The 24,269-nt window shown below is 38.5% G+C and overlaps 2 protein-coding genes across 3 annotated transcripts; both read left to right on the forward strand.

The window, feature by feature from the left end:
* The first annotated feature begins 4,624 nt into the window (after positions 1-4,624).
* LOC117923690 (UDP-N-acetylglucosamine transferase subunit ALG14 homolog) lies at positions 4,625-23,514 on the forward strand. Of its 2 annotated transcripts, XM_034842101.1 has the most exons (7): positions 4,625-4,664; positions 4,762-4,804; positions 20,033-20,220; positions 20,303-20,442; positions 22,547-22,693; positions 22,801-22,860; positions 22,985-23,514. In XM_034842101.1, the coding sequence occupies exons 3-7, from the start codon at positions 20,043-20,045 to the stop codon at positions 23,159-23,161; spliced, it is 702 nt and encodes a 233-aa protein (XP_034697992.1). In that variant the 5' UTR covers positions 4,625-4,664; positions 4,762-4,804; positions 20,033-20,042; the 3' UTR covers positions 23,162-23,514. The 2 variants fall into 2 exon arrangements, with proteins under 2 accessions (XP_034697992.1, XP_034697993.1); XM_034842102.1 differs by lacking the exon at positions 4,625-4,664 and having other exon boundaries at positions 4,789-4,808.
* LOC117923685 (pentatricopeptide repeat-containing protein At3g14730) lies at positions 4,672-20,110 on the forward strand. The gene is made up of 2 exons (XM_034842096.1): positions 4,672-6,985; positions 20,033-20,110. The coding sequence occupies exon 1, from the start codon at positions 5,058-5,060 to the stop codon at positions 6,945-6,947; it is 1,890 nt and encodes a 629-aa protein (XP_034697987.1). The 5' UTR covers positions 4,672-5,057; the 3' UTR covers positions 6,948-6,985; positions 20,033-20,110.
* Positions 23,515-24,269: the final 755 nt, after the last annotated feature.

Raw genomic sequence — 24,269 nt, forward strand, 5'->3', positions numbered from 1 at the left:
CTATATTGTTGGAACAGAACATTAGTGTTGCAAATACATATAAGGGTTATACAAGATGTAGGGGTATATATAGTAGAACACATGATAGTAGTATCATAAATTCAAGAAGTTTAAAAAAACAAAACTTTTCTCCTAATCATCCAAAGTTATTTTAATTTCACTTATATTACCATTGACAAAATTTGATAATATGTTATTATACCTTACATAAGATTTTAATATTAGATAGGTGGAATTCCATTTAGAAACCGCTATCATAATGAAATTTTCTCTTCTTCAAATCAATTGTTTTACATAAAGCATTAAATTTTTGTAATTTGTTAGGTGGATAAATAAATTGTATAGCAAACTAGATAGACTCTAACGAAAGAGATATTAATTTTAAACCATCTTGTACTATTAAATTAATTATATGATAAACAGATCTCATATGAAATATCTCACTTAGTGGACCTCTTCTAATTGTTCTTACAAATAAATCTATGACACTTGTATTGTTTGAAGCATAATCAAATATAATACTAAATTTTTTTCTCAAAATGTCAAACTCTCTAAAAATCATATATAGCATACCCATTATGAGGATGATATATCATATGAAAACCTAATATTTTCTTACTTAATTTCCAGTTGAATCTATATAATGTATTGTCACACATGTGAAAGGGTCATTCCTTTGACTAGTCTATGTATCTAAGGTCATAAATATAATACCACTATGATTTTGAAATTCTTAGATTAATAATTGTTTATAATCCTTATAGCTTTTAGTTATTTACCATAACAAGTACTCCCATGAACTCTTTAAAGGGTTAGTTAGACATACTCTTGAATATAATTTAAAATTTTAGGATCTTCTCCAAATATGAATGTTAAGTTCGCACTAGCCATAAATTTAGCAAACCTTTCCCTATTTCTTTCTTGATTGAATATAAAAGTGAACATTAATGATATACTCAATCATATTTTAGTTACACTTATTTCGGATTGCCTAGGGTGTGCACAATTTTTTGTTAGCATCTTAGATCTAAACAATAGAAGCAATACCCATTTTTTTTTAAATTGATCTTTTAGGGTTAAAACACTAACCTTTAGGTTTGAATGTTCCCAAACCTTAAATTTCAATTGTTGAAGACGACCTTGAAGTTGTTGAAAGTCTCGTAAACCTACAATCTTCTGCCCGATGACTCAACCTTGTTCTTACAACACTTCCAATGGGAAGGAAAGGAAGGTGGATACTCTGACTTTCTTTCTCTCTGGATGGTGGAAGACAAAAGTTATAGAAACCTTAACCTTTAAGGGGTATTTATAGGGTTCCTAATTGGACATAAGTGACTTGAGCCCACATGGGCTTGAGTCACTTAATCTAACCCAAATGGGTTCTGATTGATTAATTAACCTAATAGGACCTACTAATTAATCAATTAGCCCAATCCAGAGACCTTATCACTTATCCCTATGCAATCTTGCGTAATTACCAAAACGCTTTTATGCACAAAAGTGAACCTAGAGTTAATCCGACCTTTATAATCCATGCCAACAAGTTATATGAGCTCAGAATGGGGACCACTAGGACCCATAAGAGTACTAGCTTCCTCATAATCCAATTCTAAAGTTGACTCAACATCCCACTACAGATAATCAACCGAACTTCGGTATCCTATGTAAATAACAATGAGACATTACATGCTTGGGTCCATGATCTACTATCCACTATGTTCAGTCTCCTCATTAATTGGTGTCCATAATCTAATAAGGTGAAACCTATCAGCCTTTCAAGACTACCTCTACTATTCTTAAGTTACAAATTCTCCTATTGTGTATTTAATTGACATGTCTTTAACTATTAAAGAGTCTATGTCAAGTTCCACTTAAAGAATTACTATGACCATAGTTTTCATGAACACACCTTCTTAGGATCACCTAAGATTACACCATGTCTTAATCTCATAAGATATCATGGTGTCTCTATTAAGAATACATATTGGTACCGACTTCCATCAACAGTGACCTAATCCATAGGGAATATATGATCAATTTATAATATCACCCGTAGGTCAAAGCCACTCTTAACTTATAACACTAACTCATATTCTCTCAAGGTTGAGAGATAACACAATGAAATAGTTTGGTGAGATCATGACTACTTGATAGCCTTAAGTCATGACTCACCATAAATCATGTTCAATGTGTAACTATACACACTAGTGCACTCATCATGGGAAACTCATCCCGATAGCCAAGACCAACCATTCCTCCAATTAAGAGGTGGTGCACTACAACTTCTAATGGGTTGCCTAGACCCATGAAGTGGTTGTGAACAAGTTATCTATTTGCAAGGAACCCATGAGATTTTCTTTGTAACTCTTAATGTACCTAAGTCACGTACAATGCAAAAGATACAAACAAAAATGCTCATAAAGTATAATACATGGAATAAAGAAAGATAAAAGTGAAATTGGAATATCATTAATTAAATAACAAATTCCAATTTTATTATATCATGTTATGCTTTTAAGGGCTCTATCCTAACATTTTTTTGATACATTGTTCGACATGTCTTATAAGTTAACCTGTGCCATTACTAGTTTTTCAAGTATATGTTTTTTTTTTTTTTTAATAATATTTGTATTTTACTGGATTTTTTTTTATTTTTCATCGTATATTTTATCTATTTATTATAGTGAAGTGATTCCATACTACAAATGTGCATCTACTAACCTTAGGTCTTTTGCCTGTAAGATCGAGTTAAAGAAGGTTAGGGGAAGGATTAGAGGGAGGGACACTAGTGGGAGTGAGGTTCCCTTCATCCTAAAAAGACTCAAATTCATTACATCCATCAATACCAAAATCAAGGTTTTCAATATTTAGGAAATGATAATCCATTTTTAATGTTAGAGAAAAAAGTAAAGAAAGGCAAAAATAAGAGAACAATTAAATGAAAATATAGAATTAAAAAAGGTAAATGAAATAACTAAATATAAATACCTCAACCATATGATAATGAATACTTGTAGAATTAGCAAATATATTTAGTATAAAAGAACTTGTGAGTAATGAATACTTGTGGAGAGTAGATAACTTGAAATTTTGAATTTGAGAACTTATAGAAAATTTAAATTTAAATAATTGTAAAAATATAGATTGCAGAGAAATTGTAAACAATATAAAGAAATAATAGAGAATTGTGTGAGAAAAAAATTAAAATGAGGAGGTATTTATAGAAAATCATTGGTGAGTCATTGACTTATTTTCCTTTAAAACTAGTCGTTATAATTGTTAAGAGGAGTATTATAAATATCTGATATGAAAAAAATACTAATATTAAGTGATTTACTTATTTATTCTTTAAACTAGTCATTATATGAGAAAGGTAATATAGACATTTGACATAAAAAATAATAATAATAATTATTGATTCACTTTTTCACCCCTTAAACTAGTCATGATATAGCTATTGAGAGTGATTTTATAGACATTTAACATGCAAAAAATGAAAAAAAATAAAAAGTAATATTTAAATGGGCCATGTGGGCTAGCACAACGAGCCAACACTATAGGTTGTCTCCTCAAGCTCAACATGACTCAAAGGAGCAAGTTGTGCTAGCACAACTCGTTATAGTAATTGGGTCATGTCGGCTTGACCTGACCTTTTGATGTGTTGAGCCATAGACCAAACTAGATTATCCGATCCATTTGACACCTTTATTGATGATCAAAACAAGTCCCTCAAATTAGGTGATAGTGCACTTCAATCTCAAATGGATTATCCAAATCCATGAACCGACAAGAACTACTTATCACTCTATAAGAAACTTATGACTTGAATTTTGTGTATAACTCCTAATATACCCAAGTTATATACAATATAGGTTATATAAGTGTGAATGTTCAAATAATCAATTATTGCGTAAAGAATGATAAAGGGAAGCATAAAACATAAATAAAAAAAATTTATAAATGAATCAACCATCTATTACATGTTAGGATTAATATTTTAAAAAACAATTGATTAAAATAAATAAAAAGATTTCATACTTGTAAATCTAACTACCCTCATTTTTTGTTTTAAAAAATAACCTATTTTTGACATAAAATGCCCCTCAACATATTGATTATATAAATTTTTTACTTTAAAAAGAAAAAGTTATTTTTATAAAAAAAAATAAAATAAATACTAACATTTAAGTTCAAAACTAGTAATTTTTAGAGTTAAAAAAGTGGAAGATTAGATTTACAAAATACTGATGATTTCATATCTTTTAATCAAATAACCTATATTTTGATACGATCAATATATATATTTTTTTTTCAAAAGAAAAAGTGTGAATATTTATAGAGGTATTTAATAAAATATATGAATAGAAAATAATATTTTAAGATGAAATACAGAGTACGTTTGATAATGAATTTACGATGTATTTTTAGGTTTTCTAAAACTTGAAATAAAATTGCTGTCGAAAACACATAGGGAAAAGTGAGATTTGTGTGTATTTATTTCGATTTAAACTATCAAAGTATAATTTTTCTCGAAAGAAAAAGAAATTAAAATACATGTTCTGAAATATTACATTATAATTTATCAGTTTTTTTTTTTGGCAACTCCAACGCTGTTAATAATCACGCAGGCTCTGCCTCTCTTTCTTTCTCTCTCTCTCCCTCCGGTGCGATCCGTAGTTCCGATTACTATCTCTATAATCCTTGATCTAGAATTTCCAAATCTCGTCAAAAAATACTCAGTTGTTTTTTCGTTTCACGCAGATTAGCCTTGGGATTTGCTTCTGCGTTTAACTGGTCGATTCAGGTCAGTCAATCTTTTGTTCTCATTTGTACTCTGTTTCTTGTGACTTCTTTTCTAGCTGAAATAAAGTTAGGGTTTTGTTTTTGAACCATGAGATTGGGGAAGGTTTTTGGGTGTGTAATTTGTTTTAGTTTTTCTAGCTTCAAGTGATGAGTATTTGATCTGTTGGCTTCCTCTCTCGTTTGTACCATTAAGAAACAAGATACGGGATTCAACTTTTCAAATCCAGTTTCAGCTAATATTGAACGCATATTAAATGAACAAAAGAACATGCTTCTTTGGAATTATAATCAAGAAGTCTCCTTTGTTTTTCAACTTCTCTTCCATATCCACCGCAATTCAATCTTTCCAACAACCCTACAATCTCACCACATGCATTGCTTCATTGCAAGCCTCTGCCCACCACAAGAACCTTGCCAAAGGCAAAGAAATCCACTCATATATGCTTATCAATGGCTTCCTCAACTCCCCGCTTTCTATCACAAGCCTTATCAACATGTACTCCAAGTGTAATCAAATGAACTTTGCTTTGTCAATCTTCAGCGACCCCACCCATGAAATAAATGTGTTTGCTTTTAATGCAATCATATCTGGGTTCATCACCAATGGTTTTCCTGAAGAGGGGTTTGAATTCTATCAAAAGATGCGGAATGAGGGTGTTATTCCAGATAAGTTCACCTTCCCATGTGCAATCAAAGCTTGCCTTGATGTTTTGGAGATTAAAAAGATTCATGGGTTGTTGTTCAAATTTGGATTGGAATTGGATGTCTTCATTGGTAGTGCTTTGGTAAATTGTTATTTGAAATTTGGTCTGATGGAGCATGCACAAGTAGCATTTGAGGAATTGCCAATAAGAGATGTTGTGCTATGGAATGCTATGGTTAATGGGTATGCACAGATTGGTCAGTTTGAGATGGTGTTGGAGACTTTTAGGAGGATGAATGATGAGAGTGTTGTTCCAAGTAGATTCACTGTTACTGGGGTCTTATCAGTTTTTGCTGTGATGGGAGATTTGAATAATGGCAGAATAATTCATGGGTTTGCCATGAAAATGGGGTATGATTCAGGTGTTGCTGTTTCAAACTCATTGATTGATATGTATGGGAAATGCAAGTGCATTGAAGATGCATTGGAGATTTTTGAGATGATGAGAGAGAAGGATATATTCTCATGGAACTCAATTGTATCTGTTCATGAACAGTGTGGTGATCATGATGGAACTCTAAGGCTTCTTGATAGGATGCTGGGTGCAGGGATTCAGCCTGATTTGGTCACAGTCACAACTGTCCTTCCAGCTTGCTCTCATTTAGCAGCATTGATGCATGGTAGAGAGATCCATGGGTACATGATTGTTAGTGGGTTGGGGAAGGATGGTAAAGATATTGATGATGTTTTACTGAAGAATGCTGTTATTGACATGTATGCAAAATGTGGGAGTATGAGGGATGCTCACTTGGTTTTTGAAAGGATGAGCAATAAGGATGTGGCTTCATGGAACATTATGATTATGGGTTATGGCATGCATGGATATGGTAATGAGGCATTAGAAATGTTTTCTCGCATGTGTGAGGTACAACTTAAACCCGATGAAGTTACTTTTGTTGGAGTTCTGTCAGCTTGTAGCCATGCAGGCTTTGTGAGCCAAGGCCGTAACTTCTTGGGGCAAATGAAGTCAAAGTATGATGTTGCTCCAACCATTGAGCACTATACATGTGTGATTGACATGCTTGGTCGGGCTGGGCAGCTTGATGAGGCTTATGAGTTGGCATTGACAATGCCAATTGAGGCAAACCCTGTGGTATGGAGGGCTTTGCTAGCAGCATGTCGGCTCCACAAACATGCTGTTCTGGCCGAGGTTGCTGCTCAACGTGTATTTGAGCTTGAACCTGAGCATTGTGGAAGTTATGTATTAATGTCAAATGTTTATGGAGCTGTTGGCCGATATGAAGAGGTGTTAGAAGTGAGGCATACAATGAGGCAACAAAATGTGAGGAAGACACCAGGATGTAGCTGGATTGAGCTCAAAAATGGTGTGCATGTTTTTGTTTCGGCTGATCGAGCCCATCCAGAAGCCTACTCCATATATGCTGGATTAAACTCATTGACTGCTCGTCTGCGTGAGCATGGATACGTACCAGATGTCTAGGGTGGCAATATTAACAATTTGTACCTCTTCCCAGAAAGGTGGGGGTGGAAATTAAATTAACATCTTGGCATAAAATTTCAAAGAGAGAAATAATCCTCTTTAGTTGCATTATTGTGTAGAGCTGCTCTGTCCAGCCTCCCTTACATATGCTGAGTACTAACCACAAAAGACATAATTTTGCAAAATGTCATTTGAGATCATTCATTTGACAACATTAAATCAGGAGTCTGTTCATGTTTAAGGATAGTGTATCTGATTGCATTACAAAAGAAACCAGAGCCATGCGACCAATTATTGGCTTGCATTTCCAGATTCAGATGTCTCTGCTAGATTTATTTCTTGGATATACTTAATGCCTTTGGAAGCTTTTTCTCCATTTGTTCATTACTTCCAAACTTTGCTTTGCATTCAGGTTTTGGGCTGTTTTTGTGGTTCACATTGCCCATTCTCATGATATATTTAAATTAATATAATTAACATCATGCTTATGAAAAGTGGAAATTCTTGACATTTTATTCATTACAGCGACCTTCTCTCCCCATTTCATCCAAAACCAGGTCAGCTTAGAGCTTAGACAATACAGTTCTCTGATCATAGAAAGTAGCAATCACGTTTCCATGACTTTTCCTACCTTTAGTTTTGACAAAAGCAAGATTGGCCTTTCACAAGAAATTGACTGAGTGGAATTGGCAATCTAGGAGTGCAAGTATACTTGAGGGGGACAAAAGAAGGTTTTGTTTTGTTTTTTTCAGTGAGCAGCCAACATTTTTTTTTTTTTTATCAGAAGTGAGCAGCGAACATTGTTGCATAACTTTTAGTTGGGAGATGATTTTAAATGAGTATCTGATCAAAAGGGGAAAAATGAAAGGAGATTTTAAATGGCTAGTAATTTTCTGAAAACTGACTCCTACATATATTGTTAGAAACAAGGTGTAAGCAACATTCTAAGGAGACTTCAGTGCATTGCATCTGGAAAAGTGCAGTTAAAATGCTGGAGAATTTGAAATTACTGTGATACTGTTCCAATATTATATTTCAGGACTTGTAGGATGTGAATACTAATTATATCTAAACGTAGTTATGATTAACAGTGAATTTTCAATTACCTGTCAAAAAAAAAACAAAAAGAGGGAATTTTCAATTAAATCTTAGCTGTGTAGTGAAAATTAGATTCTTTCCGTCTGAAGCTTCATTAAATTGAAACTCTTGCTGATCCAAGGTAATTTTGTTGTCTATTACACCATGCTAATATATTATTCCTTGCCCAGGTCTTAGTAAATAGCATAGGCAGTGCCATGCAAGATCACTATCCTAGTGAACTCCCTAACTCCTGGACTGAAAAGGAAAGGAGAAGAATAAACTCCTCCATTCAATGCTAGCCTTAGGCTTGACTACAAAAAGATCACGACCTTATTTCATTCCTAATCACTGTTCGTTCATCCCCAAACCCTTGAACCAAGTCCTTCTCTGGTGTCTAAAGTTGTTTTAATTTCTAATAGTAAATTAATTAAATACAAGCTTGGCACTAAAAGGGAATTTACCTGCATCCTTCTTTTTTTCCTACCCAATTAAAGAGCGAGTCCTTCTATAATTGAAGAGTGAATTATCAAGTGGGTAGATTTGCTCCAATCAATAGCAGCCTTCTGAATTTATAAGTTTATTTTATTTCTTCTTTGTTATGCTAGCTTGTTTCTGTAATAGATTAAAAAAGCTTCCAAGAGATTGTCAATGGAGGAGGGGATGAAGAGAGGAAAACTCACATGGTAAAATGGTAGATTGTGTTCTCTCCAAAAGGTTTAGGAATTAAAAGTTCTTATTCTCAATAGTCCCTTTCTAGGAAAGTGGTATTGGAGATTTGCAAATGACAAAGATGGATTGTGGAGGAAAGTTGTAGAGGACTGTTTTGAGGTAACGGAGAGGTGTTGGTGATTAAAGGAAGATGTGGGGATTGTGGATCAAGGATTTGAGGAGAGGATTGGATGGTTTTTTGGATGCTTGTGGTTTATACCTCTGTAGGTAATGGTTTTAGGACCAAAGCCTGGTCCCATGTTTAGTATGGGAGTCTTCTTTCAGGGATTGTTTCTTGGTGATTGTTGTCTTGGTTTGCCAATAGTTAGGCTCTGGTGGTGGATTATTGGAGTGTGTGAACAGGGGAAGTGGTCTTTGGAGTCTGATGTTCATTAGAAACTTTTAGGAATGGGACCTTGAGCCAGTGGAGAGTTTCATGTCTTGCAATTTTCAGTATGCAGTTAGAAAGGATAAGGGTGATGGTTTTGTGTGGAAGATCTCCAAGTGGGGTTCTTTTTTTGGTTAAAATTTTCTACTGGATGCTATTGTCAAGATCCAATCCTTTTTGCTTTCATCTTTGCTGTGGGATTCTAGCATACTGTCCAGGGTGGTTTCTTTTGCATGGGAAGCTGTTATGAAAAAAATACTTACTAGAGGAGCAGAATCTTTTTTTTTTTTTTGATAGACCAAGAGAAGAAATCATAATAAAACACGCCAAAACAGGGGGCACTCCCTATGTACACCGGCAGTATACAAAGAAAGCCTCACCCAAGGCAACAAAGGAGAAACAAAAACCTAGAAATGCCAAAGATGACCAACAAATCAACCACCCAACACATTCATAAAAGAGAAATAGTCCACGTCCATGAATTGTTGAGACCATTCAAGAAGAGACCGAAGGAAGAGATTCTTCAAGCTTGTATCCGACTTCTCTTCTTCTTGGAACACTCTTCTATTCCGCTCTCCCCAAATACACCAAAACAAACAAATAGGCTCCATTTTCCAAACTACACTCCTCTTCTTTTCTAGGCCCTTAATTTTCCATTCAAGAAGCAAATTTCTCACTAAGTTCAGGAACACCCACACCACCCCAAAAGAAGAGAGCACCACAGTCCAAAGCTCCCTTGTCTTACCGTAATGAATTAGAATATGATCCGCCGATTCCTCATTCTCTTTACAAAGATTTCATCTATTAACCATAGACCAACCCCTCCTCATTAACATATTAATAGTAGAAATTTTACCCCAGACAACTTCCCAAGCAAAGAAATGAGTTCTTAAAGGGGCACACGAACCCCATACCTCCTTTGCTGGAAATAAGGGGCTGTTCTCCACCTTTAAAGACCGATAATAAGATTTAACACTAAACTTTCCTTTCCTCTCAATCTTCCAAATTAGAGAATCCTCCCCTTCTTGGACCTTTACTGCAGAGATGTGAATCAGAAAATGATTTACCTCCTCCAATTCCCAATCTTGAAAGGGTCTTCGAAAGTGCACCTCCCATCCCCCGCCACCACCTCCTTGTCTCCCCCAAAGATCAGCCATTACAGCATAATTATGGGTTGCAATTCTGAAAAGCAAAGGAAAGAGCTCCTTTAGCTTAGAACCTCCAACCCAATAGTCCCACCAAAATCTAGTACGTCTACCATTTCCAATACGAATACTAGTTCTGAGAAAGAACTCCTCCCATCCCTTTCTAATGTCTTTCCAAAGGCTCATCCCATAGGACTCCCTTACTTCTCTAGTGGTCCAACCCCCTTCCCCCTCTCCAAATTTACCAACAATGACTTTCCTCCAAAAGCTCTCCCTTTCTAAAGAAAATCTCCAAAGCCATTTGCCAAGCAAAGCATGATTGAATTCCTTCAAGTGCCTTAACCCCAAACCTCCATACCTCTTATCTTTGCAAATAGCCGTCCATCTTACCAAGTGGATCCTTCTTCTCCTTTCCAAATCTCCCCACAAGAACTCCCTTTGAATTTTCTCCAATCTAAGTCTCACTTTTCTCGGGATTACAAAAAGTGACATAAAATAGATGGGAAGATTTGAGAGGGTGCTCTTGATGAGGGTAAGACGACCTCCCTTAGAAAGATATTGTTTTTTCTAAGTAGCCAATTTTCTCTTGAATCTTTCCTCTACCACATCCCAAACTCTACACGAATTATGAGGGGCTCCAAGAGGTAAGCCTAGATAAGTAGTAGGGAAATTCCCTACTTTACACCCAAAAACCGCAGCGGCTCTGTCCACATCCTCCACTCCCCCAACTGGGATAATTTCACTTTTCTTCAGATTTATTTTTAGGCCTGAAACCACTTCAAAAAAAATAACAATCCACTTCCAAAAAACCAACTGGTTCCTATTATCCTCGCAAAAAAGAAGAGTGTCGTCGACAAACAAAAGATGGGAAACCGAAGCCCCTTCTCCTCTTCTCCCCATTACCCTGAATCCTCTAATGAAACCTTTCTCCTCAGCTTTTGAGATTAAGCTACTAAAAGCTTCCATGATTAGCACAAATAGATAAGGTAAGAGCGGGTCTCCTTGCCTTAGGCCTCTACATGTTGAAAAAAACTCAGTGGGAGTGCCATTCACCAAAACTGCCATTCTCATAGTTGATATGCAGAAAAATATCCAACTAGGCCACTTGGGCCCAAACCCCATTTTCTCCAAGACTGAAAGAAGGAACCTCCAATTAACGTGATCATAAGCCTTTTCAATGTCCAATTTGCACACTAAACCTGCACTGGCGCTTCGCTTCCTTGAGTCTATCGCCTCATTAGCTACCAAAACCGCATCTAATATTTGCCTCCCTTCCACAAAAGCGTTCTGACTGTACGAAACTAGTTTTCCTATCACTTTTTTTAGCATATTTGTTAGGACTTTGGCAATAATTTTATAAAGACTCCCCAATAGGCTGATGAGTCTAAAATCCTGCACATCACTAGCTCCCTCTTTCTTCGGGATAAACACTAAAAAAGTTGCATTATGGCTACGAAAAACAATATTTTGCACATGGAATTCCTCAAAGACCTGCATCACTTCCCCCCTATCGATAGGCCAACAAAACTTCCAAAATGCCAACATAAAACCATCTGGCCCTGGAGCCTTATCTTCCCCCAACTCTGAGATAGCTTTGTAAACCTCCTCTTCCGAAAAATGCCCCTCCAAAGTCTCATTATCCAAAGCAGCAAGAGTTTTAAACAGACTTGACTCCACATCTGGTCTTCTCACCCGAGGTTCCTCAAACAAGGATTTAAAATAAGACCCAATCCCTTCTCTAAGCTCTTCCTCTTTATTCAACCGAACAACCCTAATTGTGAGCAGAATCTTAATAATATTGTTGTTTCTTATGCCAACAGAGAAAGAAGTCTACTAACCTAATCCTCATTCACTGTTTCATTCTCAAAGATCGGTTCTTTTGTCTAACATCTTTGGAGTTTCTTGGATGCTACCTTCATTAGTTAAGAAGCCCTGGACATTCTAACAAGGAAGTTCTATGAGGAAGAATGAGAGGAAATTTTGAAAAACAACTACATTTTGTCTTCTTTTGGTCATTTGGAAGAAAAGGAATCAGGGACTCCTTCATGGGTTGGAGATTTGAGAACTAAGGATGAAAGATATCTTCCTTAAGTTTTGGTTTGCCTGTTCTAAGTATTCTCTCAACAAGAGTAGCTTGTCATTTTGAGACTTGATTGATAGATGGGGGTGGCCAGAGGCTCTTTGGTTGATAGTGTTCAGTCTTTTAATTTTTCTTTCTTTTTTCCCTTTCTAGCACATGGGTGTTCTATGTATACATCTAATGTGCTAGGGTTTCCTCCTTTTTAGTGTCTTCATATATATTCTATATTTTGTTTGCCTCGATAAAAGAATCATCACATATTTGAACATTAAAGTGATAAAAAAAGGTGATTCCTTTACTACAAATATTTTTTCCATGTAAACAAGATGAGAATACAATATTCATTAGTGGCCTAAAACAAAATTAAAATGGCAATATAATTGTTGCTATAATTCTGAGTCAAAAAGAATAGATTTTTATCATAAGAAATTTGATCTAATGCTATAAAAAAAATTTGTTCTTGATTAGAGGTAATGCTTGTTATGCACCTTTTATATATGTACTATATGCGTGTATGTTTGGATGTTTGTATGTATTTATGTATTCCTTTCTGAAGAATATGGGGGAAAGAAAAGGGCATGGGGTTAAGATCTCAGGCGGAAAGGAATTTGGCTTCCCATCTTGAGAGGGAATTACGGAAGCTTGAGTGCGCTGTTAGTTACAATAGCTCTCCGTGCTTCTTCAGGGGAAAGAGGAGGAATAACGGGGGTTCTACAGTTGTCTTGTGAGGGAGTTGTTTTGTTTCTTATGAGGTTTCTTGCAGGGGGTGGGGGGCGGTGTTGGTTTTATTGAGTAGGGTGGTAGGTTTTTTGCTTTTTCTCTCCCCTCTTGCTTGACTTGCCTATCCTTGTATACTTTGTGTGTGCTCCGATGCGCTGTTTTGCAAGCGCTTTTAATATATATTTTTATTTACCTATCAAAAAAAAAAAAAAAATTATGTATGCCTACATGTATGTACGTATTTATATAAGTATGCACACACTTTCTCTATGTGGTTGTGCATGAATGCAATTCATTTTATAAGGTTTATGTACAAAGTGTTTTATTGATTGCATAATATAATATACAGTCAAGTTAAAGTAATGCCATGCATATATGAAATCCCATTTTTATTATTAATTGTCTGACTTAAATCAGCATGGGAGAGAGAGAGAGAGAGGGAGTGAGAGAGAGAGGGGGCGTGAGGGCGAGTGAAGGCGCGTGCGACGGCGACAATGAGGAGTCCGGCGAGGCGAGTCGAAAGCGGTGCTTCTCGGTGGAATCTAAGACCTTCGAGCTTGCTCTCGACGAAAGGAAAGGACGGCGTCAGATCCTCATCGTGGAAAAGAAGAGGGGGGTCTCGACATGGGTTCGCTTAGGGCTGGAAAGCTTAGGGTTTTTTAAGGAAGGGTTAATCCATTGTATACGTGACGAAGAAGAAGGGAAATGGGAGAAGGAGTGGAGAGAAAGAGGAAAGCGGTTCACCTTGGCTCGGGGCTCCAACAGCGCGGGTGGCTTTTTAAAGTTGGGGGTGGTAGATCTGGAACGCAGAAGGTTCTGCATCTTCTTACCGAGAGGTAGGAGGGACAGAAAAGGTTGGACGGACATGGCGGAGATGATTTGTCAAATGGAAAAGCTGGCTGGAAGAAGAATGGAGATTCAGGAAGATCGGGCCGGCGCAAAAACCTCTCCGGCGAAGTCATACGCAGAAGTAGTCAAGCACTCCAACTGGAAAGGCATAAATGCGATCAAGATGAAGGTCTCGAGGGAGGAGTTGGCCGGAAACTTACAGAAGTTGGAACACTGCCTTGTCGCGAGCTGGAAATCCAACAAAAAGCAAGAAGAAAATATGGAGAGGCTGGGGAGGCTTTGGGCGAGCTCGTGGGGCTTAAAAAGCAAGCTAGGGCTGGCTAAGCTGGAACGAGGTAAGGTCTTGTTGGAGTTTGAAGATATAAAAGAGGCTCACAGAGTGGCCTCATCGGGGAGCAGAGCAATAGGAGGAGTTCATTTGAGTTTAGACCGCTGGAACTCAAAGACGGGCTGCTGGGTAGAGGAGGTGACGATTCAGGAAGCCTGACTTAAGATCTTTGGTCTGCCAATCTCGTTATGGAGCCCGACGATATTGAAGAAAATAGGGGATGAATGTGGGGGATTTGTCGAAATTGATGAACGGACAAGGACGATGGGGAAATTCAATGGGCTAGGATTCTGGTCAAGCTAAGAGGCGATATTAGACCGAGTATGTTAGAAATTCAGGTAGAGGAGGAGGTCTACTCCTTGTCGCTGTGGTGGGAAGTTAGACCTGTGGTGAGAAGGAGCTTTTCCGCGGCGGAAAGCACCAGGAGAACCAAGGACAGGGATGAGGTGCTTTCACGCGCGGAGAAGAGCGTGGGGAAGGATTTGAGAGGAGCGGGAACCGAGGGACTGCTCCTGCCAGACGATGGGAAGGCTTTGCAGGAGTATGGGCCGGACTTAGGGCCCGGGAACCAAGCCTATGGCCCGTCGTCTGGGAATTGGGATTACTCAAATGGTAAAATGGTTGGGTCGTCTTCATATGGCCCAAACAAGTTTATTAAGGAGCAGGAGAAGGAAGGTGGGCTGGTTAAGCTTGATGGGCTTCTGGGCCGAAAATTAAAAGGAAAGTCAAAGATGGCAGGGGAGGCAGAGACAGGTCCATCTAACTGGGCTGCTGAGATGGGCTGCCCCTCTAGTGCAGAATTGGATGGTTGGGAAAGGGAGGGCCCAATTGCTGCCCAAGAGAAGGCTGGTCTTTTGGGCTGTGTCGTCTCTAAAATAGGATCCAGTCCAGAGGATCCATTGCTGTGTTGGGAGCCAGTAGAGATCAGAAGGGATCAGAGGGCTGAAGGCCTATCCTTGACTGACCGTGCGCTTAAAGAAGAAGCCAAGAGGTATGTCCTGAGTTCCAACCTTAAAGGAAACCGGGCTATGGGGGATTCTTCTTTTCCTTCTTCTAATTTTGATCGGGCTCTAGAGGGGGAGTCTTTTGATCATCCAGGGGGTTTAGAGGAGGAGTTATGGGGGGATAAGTCAACTTGGCTAACAGTCTATGAGGGGAATGTCGAAAAAGAGAAGGGATCCTGGAAGTTGGGAGAGGCCAATAAAGTCCGAGGCAAGGCTAGGGGCAAGGAGGGGTATGCTGATGCATCAGGACCTCAAGTCAATGAAAATGAGAAAGAGGAACTATGGGAGGATGGCAGTTTAGCAAAATTTAGTGAATTTCTGGGATTCTCTACGGAGGGGTTGGAGAGGGAGATACTGAACTTTCTGACTAAAATCAGAAAGAGGAGGGAAAAGATTCACAGCAAGGAGCTCTTGGAGAAAACCAAATTCGAAAGGGAACTAAAGAGGCTGGAATGCTCCGTCAATTACGAGGGGGGGAATAAACAGAAAGGTCCTGTTCAGGGCAAGGGGGATCAGATGATAGTTGTCCAATGAAGCTGAAGATTATAAGTTGGAATGTGAGGGGAGCTAATGACAGCTCTAAGAGGAAAATTATTAAGAACTTTATAAGGAGTAAGAGGGTGGACCTAATGTGTATTCAAGAAACCAAGATTCAGGAGATGTCGGAAGGCATTGTGAGAAGCCTGGGTACAGGAAGATTTTTAGACTGGAGAGTCCTTAATGCGGAGGGGGCTGCGGGTGGCATTTTGATTTGGTGGGACAAGAGGGTCTTGGATATATTGGATTGGGAGGAGGGCCTTTTTACTCTGTCTTGTAGATTCAAGACTATTGAAAATGGGGCTTCTTGGGTTTTTACGGGAGTGTATGGTCCTTTTACTAAAGCGGAAAGGGAAGGTATGTGGGAGGAACTTGGGGCGATAAGAGGTCTTTGGGACGATCCCTGGTGTCTTGGTAGAGACTTCAATGTTATTATGTTTCAGCAAGAAAGGAGTAGTCAAAGTAGAATCAGTTCAGCCATGAGGAGATTTGCAGAGACGGTGGATGAATTAGAGCTGGTGGATTTGCCTCTACAGGGGGGAGAGTTCACCTGGAATGGGGGTTTTAATAATCAGGCGTGGGCGAGGCTTGACAGATTTTTAGTCTCCCAAAGCTGGTTAGATCAGTTTAATGGAGTCACTCAGATCAGGTTATCTCGTCCAATTTCTGACCATTTCCCAATCGTGTTAGAGGGGGGTGGAATTAGTAGAGGCCCCACCCCGTTTAGATTTGAAAATATGTGGCTGAAGGTTGAGGGGTTTAAGGACATGGTGAGATCATGGTGGCAGGAGATTGAGGTCAGGGGCAGCGCTAGCTTCAGATTGAATGTTAAAATGAAGGAAATTAAAAAGAATCTGAGAGTTTGGAACAAAGAGGTTTTTGGGAGGCTGGAGACCAATAAAGCTGCAGCTTTAGAGCAAGTAGACCATTGGGATAGGGTGGAAAGTGAGAGAAACTTGACTGTGGAGGAAGCTGACTTAAAAAAGGAAGCCAAGGACTCATTTAAGAAATGGGTGCTGTTGGAGGAAGCCCATTGGAGACAGCATTCAAGGGAGATTTGGTTAAGGGAGGGGGACAGAAATACGGGGTTCTTCCATAGAATGGCTAGTGCACACCGAAGGAACAACACTATGGGCAGAATTAAGGTTAATGGGGAGTGGCTGATAGAGGAGCAGGAGGTGAGAGAAGGAGTTGTGAACTCGTTTCAGCAGGTGCTTTCTGAAGACATGGTATGGCAGGCGGATATTGGTAGCATCCAGGTGGATTGCATCAGCCAGCAAGAAGCAGAGAGTCTGGAAGTACCATTTTCAGAGGGTGAGATCCATTCGGCATTGATGGAGATGAATGGGGATAAAGCCCCAGGCCCGGATGGCTTTACTGTAGCCTTTTGGCAAAATGTATGGGAATTCACAAAAGAGGAGATCATGGAGATGTTTAAAGAGTTTTATGAACATAATGCCTCTGTTAGGAGCCTCAACAACACCTTCTTGGTGTTGATCCCTAAGAAAAGCGGGGCGGAGGACCTGGGAGACTTTAGACCAATTAGCCTATTGGGGGGACTCTACAAACTTTTGGCTAAAGTCTTAGCTAATAGGCTCAAGAAGGTGATTGGTAAGGTGGTATCTGGCGCTCAGAATGCCTTTGTTATGGGAAGACAAATTCTGGATGCTTCCTTAATTGCTAATGAGGTGATAGATTCGTGGCAGAAGAGAAAGGAAAAGGGTATTATCTGCAAATTGGATATAGAAAAAGCGTATGACAGCATCAATTGGAAATTCTTAATGAAGGTCCTCCAAAAAATGGGCTTTGGGACCAAGTGGGTGGGATGGATGTGGAACTGTGTGTCTTCTGCTAAATTCTCTATTCTTGTTAATGGAGTGCCAGTTGGGTTTTTCCCTAGCACTAGAGGGCTTCGTCAAGGGGATCCTTTATCCCCTTACCTCTTTGTTATGGGAATGGAGATTCTGGACGTCCTTATCAGGAGAGCGGTGGAGGGGGGATATCTAACAGGGTGCAATATTCGGGGTGGTAGAAGATCTTCATTGAATATCTCTCATCTATTTTTTGCTGATGATACCATTGTGTTTTGTGAGGCGAGCAAAGAGCAAGTATCTCATTTAAGTTGGCTTCTCTTTTGGTTTGAAGCGGCCTCGGGACTTCGTATTAATCTAGCCAAAAGCGAAATCATCCCAGTTGGAGAAGTGGAGGAGATTCTTGAGTTGGCAGCTGAGTTAGGGTGCAGGGTGGGGTCTTTGCCCTCTCACTATTTGGGGCTCCCCTTAGGGGCCCCCAATAGGGCTTCTTCTATATGGGATGGAGTGGAGGAGAGGGTCAGGAGGAGACTTGCTCTTTGGAAAAGACAGTACATCTCCAAAGGGGGGAGGATCACTCTCATAAAAAGTACTTTGGCTAGTATGCCAATCTACCAACTGTCTATCTTCCGCATGCCCAAGGCCGTTGCTAAAAGAGTGGAGAAAACCCAAAGAGATTTCCTTTGGGGGGGTGGACACTTGGGAGGAAAAGTTCATCTAGTCAAATGGGATGTGGTCTGTTCAGAAAAACTCAATGGTGGGCTAGGGTTAAGGAGAATAGCCACATTGAATAGAGCTTTGTTGGGCAAGTGGATTTGGAGGTTTGCTTGTGAAAAGGATAACCTTTGGAAACAAGTAATCTCTACGAAATATGGGCAAGAGGAACATGGATGGAGGCCTAAGAAGGTCAATGGGGCGGCGGGAGTAGGGGTTTGGAAGGAGATTATGAAAGAATCAGATTGGTGTTGGGAGAATTTGGCTTTTATAGTTGGGAAGGGTTCCAAAATTAAATTTTGGAAAGACAGATGGTGCACTGATACTCCGTTGTCCCAATGTTTCAACAATCTTTTTGTTCTAGCTGCGCATAGAGATGCCACGATTCAGGAAATGTGGGATCAAGATTCGGGCCATGGAGAGTGGAATCTTGTTTTTGAGAGGGACTTTAATGACTGGGAGTTGGACATGGTTGGTGATTTGCTCAATACTTTGAGGGGTCATAGGCCTGCATTGGGGGATGACTCTGTTAACTGGAGGCAAGGAAGGAATGGCTTTTTCAGGGTTAAAGATGCTTATAGACTGTTGGATAAACCTAATGCCACAGTGTTTCCCGCAAAGAAAATATGGGTGGATAGGGTGCCAACTAAAGTCTGTTTTTTTGCTTGGGAGGCCACTTGGGAGAAGGTGCTCACTCTGGATAGACTTCAGATTAGAGGGGTGCAACTACCAAATTGTTGTTTTTTGTGTGGCTGTGAAGAAGAGAATGTAAATCATATTCTTTTACACTGTATAGTGACTAGAGTCCTTTGGGATATTATTTTTGGGTTGATAGATATCAAGTGGGTTCTACCAGAAACTGTAAAGGAGACTCTTATCTCCTGGAGGGGCTCATTTGTAGGGAAGAAAAGGAAAAAGATTTGGAAATCCATTTCGTTATGTATTTTTTGGACGGTTTGGAAGGAGAGGAATAGATTAGCTTTTAGGGGGGGTGAGTTGAATATTCAGAGATTAAAGAATTCTTTTGTTTGTAACCTGTGGAATTGGGCCAAAGTGTATTTAGATGAGGAGTCTTTCTCCCTTATAGGTTTCTTGGAGTGGATAGCTTCCACTTGAGGGGAGGTAGTTCTTTCTGGTCCTTTTCTTTTTTGGGCTGTAGCCAGCTTGTATACTCCCTGTATGCTTTGTGGCGATTAGCCTTTTTAATGAAATCCTTGCTTACTTATCAAAAAAAAAAAAAATTATTAATTGTCTGACTGGGCAAATCATGCTGAACACATGAGTTGTCATGATTTTCTGTAAGAATTTATTATCTTTAATAATCCAAGCCTCTAGTACTCCAATGCGCCGTTTTGCTAGTGCTTTTAATATATATTTTTATTTACCTATCAAAAAAAAAAATTATGTATGCCTACATGTATGTACGTATTTATATATGTATGCACACACTTTCTCTATGTGGTTGTGCATGAATGCAATTCATTTTATAAGGTTTATGTACAAAGTGTTTTATTGATTGCATAATATAATATACAGTCAAGTTAAAGTAATGTCATGCATATATGAAATCCCATTTTTATTATTAATTGTTTGACTGGGCAAATCATGCTGAACACATGAGTTGTCATGATTTTCTGTAAGAATTTATTATCTTTAATAATCCAAGCCTCTAGTTTGGTTTGCTTTTTTTGACCATCTTTCTATTGTTGTTTTGGCTTCAGACTTATTGAAATGGAAAAAGGCAGTGGTTGTTGCTTCTCTGCAATGACATCGAATGCTACCATCCTTGTTCTTGTTACCATCATCACCGTAATATCGACTCGTGTTCTATATATTATGTATCAAAGCGGCAAACCATTGCACAATACTGCTCCACAATCCGTCAGTACCCTCATTGTTCTAGGTTCAGGTGGGTCTTGAGTCTGCTATCAGTATAATAATGATAACTGTTATTATCTTCATCCTCATAATTGCCTTTGCTGCTGATGTAGGGGGTCACACAGCTGAGATGCTAAATCTCTTATCCATGCTGCAGAAAGACAGATTTACACCTAGATTCTACATTGCTGCTGCCACTGATAATATGAGTCTTCAAAAGGCACATTCGATGGAGAAATCCTTAGTTGATATGGTAGATTACATTTAACTAGTCTTTGTTTGTTACCTATTAAAAAAAAAAACTAGTCTTCGTTTGTCTTAATTGCTCCCCTTATAGTACATGTGAAAACCTTTACGTGGCCATGCCAACCTTGTGTAGTGCCATCTGTGTTCCTGCATGTGCTTAATTTTTCTTTTTTCACTGATGTCTCAGGGCTTGCCATTTTTCATATCATCTTTGTTGCTGATAAGTTTTGAACCAACAAATGGGTTGAATTTTCTCTAGGTATTTCACACCTTAGTTCCATTTGGTTTTTGATGATATAGAGCTTCTTGAGAAGATTGGCATCATGGAGTGGTAAAAAGGATATTGTCTCAAAGAGTGTGAGTTGATTTTGATCATAGAGGTATCCCAACTTAAACATTCCTAGGTATCCCAGTTGTTTAGGTTGCTGAGCTCCCAAGACTTCTCCATTGGAATGAGAAATATCTTGTGTTTAAATGTCATCTTCTTATCTACAGGGTAATTTCTTTGATAAGGAGCCAAGTGACTATGTTTTTTTTCTGAACTTCTTGGAAGTAAATGCGGACACTTGAGAGCAACAAAATAATTTTCAGAGATCAGTAGTTGCTGTTATCATGTATCAGGTTCAAGGTAAATCTAGAAAAAGTTAGGAGCATGAATGATTCTTTTTGTGGTACGTGTGTGTTTTGTTTTTCTTCCTTTGATGAATTTTATATAATCAACTGGCCTGTGAGGAGATTCTGCAGGGCTTAGTATTGAGAAATCCAAGTAAGTGTGAGTTTTGTGGGGACTTAGTGTTTTTATGTGCAGATGTTCCATGTGGGTGGTCTAGGTCTTCTTTGAGGTGGTGAAAGGCAAAGTAGTCTTAGCTGCAGAGGTCAGATGGTAGCATTCTTGTTGCTCAGTTGAGCAAAATATTGGAAAGTGGATGAACAATGAATGTGTTGTGTCCAAGATGGAAGTGGAGGGTGTGAGCCTTTCTCTTGTCAGTTTGGAGTTAATTTTCTATCTTGATTTGTTGTTGTTTGGTTTATGCTGAAGTGTGTTGTTGCCCTGCCAGAGGCAATAGTATTGTGAGAATCCAACTCTTCTTTAGTATTTGGGAGGAGAAAATTAACAAATCAGTTGCTTTGGGTCTCATTGGGCCTTGCCTAGATGCTACTTAGGCTTTTTTTTTTTCCCTTTGTGAACAGCCTTGGAGGAAGAAAATGGAATGTCTAATTTAAATTTTGCAGGATGTTGTTTTGTTGTTTTCTTTGTGTGTATTACCATCGGAACCCAAAACCAGATATCCTGCATGTGGTGTGGCAGCCCATGTATAGTCCAGAATGAAGTGGAAAACAGAATTACTAAAGCAAAAGCAAATAATCCTAAGATAAGAATCAAACTCTATGATAAAGGATATATGCATTTTAAAAGATTATAACACATCAAAACCATAACAAAAAGTATGCTGCAGAATAAAACTTAAGTAAACCAAGTCAAACTCCAGATCTCAAATAAAAGCTCTCAGAAGGTGCATTATACATTGCAGATATCCATCACAAAGTAACTGAATTTAAAAGGCAACTGTCTGAATACAACTCAAAGAGGAATAGTATCATAGCTACAGACAAAACAGAGAGTCTAAGATGGGAAAACTACACTCTGAATGATCTAATGGCACAAAATAAAAAAATCATAGTAACTAAATTGAAGGCACCAAATCACTTGGTGTAGAAATTAAAGATTAAAACTAATTCTAGATTTCAGTGACTTAAAATGTTGTAGTTGTTGAGTTGTCAACCTTCTGTAGATTCATCATGTACATTAGTAGTTCCTTTTCTCTTGATAGTGGAGGGAAGAATAGCTAAGAAGATGTGAGCATTTATGTCTTTGGATCAATTCCTGCATTGCTTCCATCAAATGGACCACACTCTATTTTTCTTAGTACATTTTCTTTATTTGATCTTTTACATGTTAGCTCTTTGCTGTAGAAAGTTAAAGCCGATTATGTTTTTCTTTGGATTGTCCATGTCAAAGACCATTCAATCTTCCCTTTCTTTTCCTGTGAACTGTTGCTGTTTTATTCAGAAAAATATCTTCTTGAGTTAGTTGTGACTTATTATCTCAGACGGGGGATGAGGCGCTTGAGAGTGCTCAGTTCATGCAGATCTATCGAAGCCGGGAAGTTGGTCAATCATATGTAACTTCTGTGGGGACTACCATCATTGCTATTGCCCATGCCCTATGGATAATGATTAAAATCAGACCTCAAGTGGTGCTATATCTGTCCTTGTACTTCTTGTCTTTTTTCCCAATACTTGCAGTTACTTTGGTATTTATCTGACTTTAAGTAATTCAGTGGAAAGTTTTGTGTTCTTCCAGATTCTATGCAATGGTCCTGGGACTTGTCTTCCTCTATGTGTAATTGCATTCCTTTTTAAGGTTTAGATGCTTAACCTTGAAAGCCTGTTTCATTGTCATCTGGATAATCTTAAAATTTGAATTGTTGCTTCTTTAAGATGGTCATGGAATTCATCATTCATCATTTTCTTTATGTTCCTTGCAGGTAGTGGGGATTAGATGGTCATCTACATTTTATGTTGAGAGTATAGCAAGGGTGAGGAGGCTCTCTTTAAGTGGCTTGCTTCTATACAAGTTACGCATGGCTGATCAATTCTTTGTGCAGTGGCCACAACTACAGAAGAAATATCCTCGAGCTCACTATGTTGGTTGTCTCATGTAGTTGATTTTGGGTACTCCCTTTAACCTGCAACTTTTTGCAGTATAATCTGAATCTTTGAAGTTTAATCTTCTGTATGCTCACTCTCTCTCCTCCCACCACTTTCCCTTCCAAAAAAAGAGGAGGAAAAAACAAAAAAGAAGTCCAAATTACGTCTGTTTTAGTTCTATATCTCAAACAGAAGCTACTACAATATTCTGAAACTGAAAAAAGTAGGTGTTCTGTGGGTCTTATCTTATTTGGAGGAAAGAGTGATGACCCTGTAAAGCTCTTTGTAAGGCAAGTATGATGATGACCCTGTTGAACAACTAAGTTTATGTTTTATTTTATATAACAAATGCATTTTTTTAACACAATAAAAATTGATTCTAGCATACATTGAATGAGTTCATCTTACTTACTGTTGTTGTAATTGCTTTCATTATCTCACTATCCTGATGAGAAATTTCTAACATTATCCTTGCCACCTAGTTAACCCTTGCAAAGCTGGAGAGTCAACTGCGAAGTAGGGAGACAAAAATGAAATAAGAAGGGATTCAACTTTGGAACTAACAGATGGGCTGAAACTGCAGGAAAACTGAAGAGAAGTAGACTATCATATCCAAGATGACTATAAAATTTCCCTTAATATCTTCTTGAAAGCAAGCTGGACTAATGAAAACGTCAACCCATATCCAGATGATGCACAAACAGTGCATAAGAACTCGATAATGTACTTCTTTTTGTAGGACTTCTCATAATCAGGTTGGAATAATATGGTTGAGGACACAGTGAGAAGGACTAGAGAATTGACTATAAAAGGAGTGAGTGAACTTCTGTGAATTGATGAGAAAGGAGAAGAGTGCATTAAGGCCAATTGGGTTGCATTGATGAGGGAAAAAGTGAAGACAGGGTACGATTGCCCAAGTTGCCCAACTAAATACATCATGCAGTTTCCTGCAAGTAGTACTCTGAAGCAGACACAAAGCAATAGAAGGGTTAAGACAGAAATTTGGTTTGTCTTTAAGGGGGACCTTCGTCGAAGTACAATCTTCCCAAGAGCGTACTCTGACCATAAAGAACAGAGAGCGAATAGATGGCCATTTGGAACCACCTCATATATCCTTGGATA

This window comes from Vitis riparia, chromosome 10, assembly GCF_004353265.1.
Source record: "Vitis riparia cultivar Riparia Gloire de Montpellier isolate 1030 chromosome 10, EGFV_Vit.rip_1.0, whole genome shotgun sequence".
Lineage (NCBI taxonomy): Eukaryota > Viridiplantae > Streptophyta > Magnoliopsida > Vitales > Vitaceae > Vitis > Vitis riparia.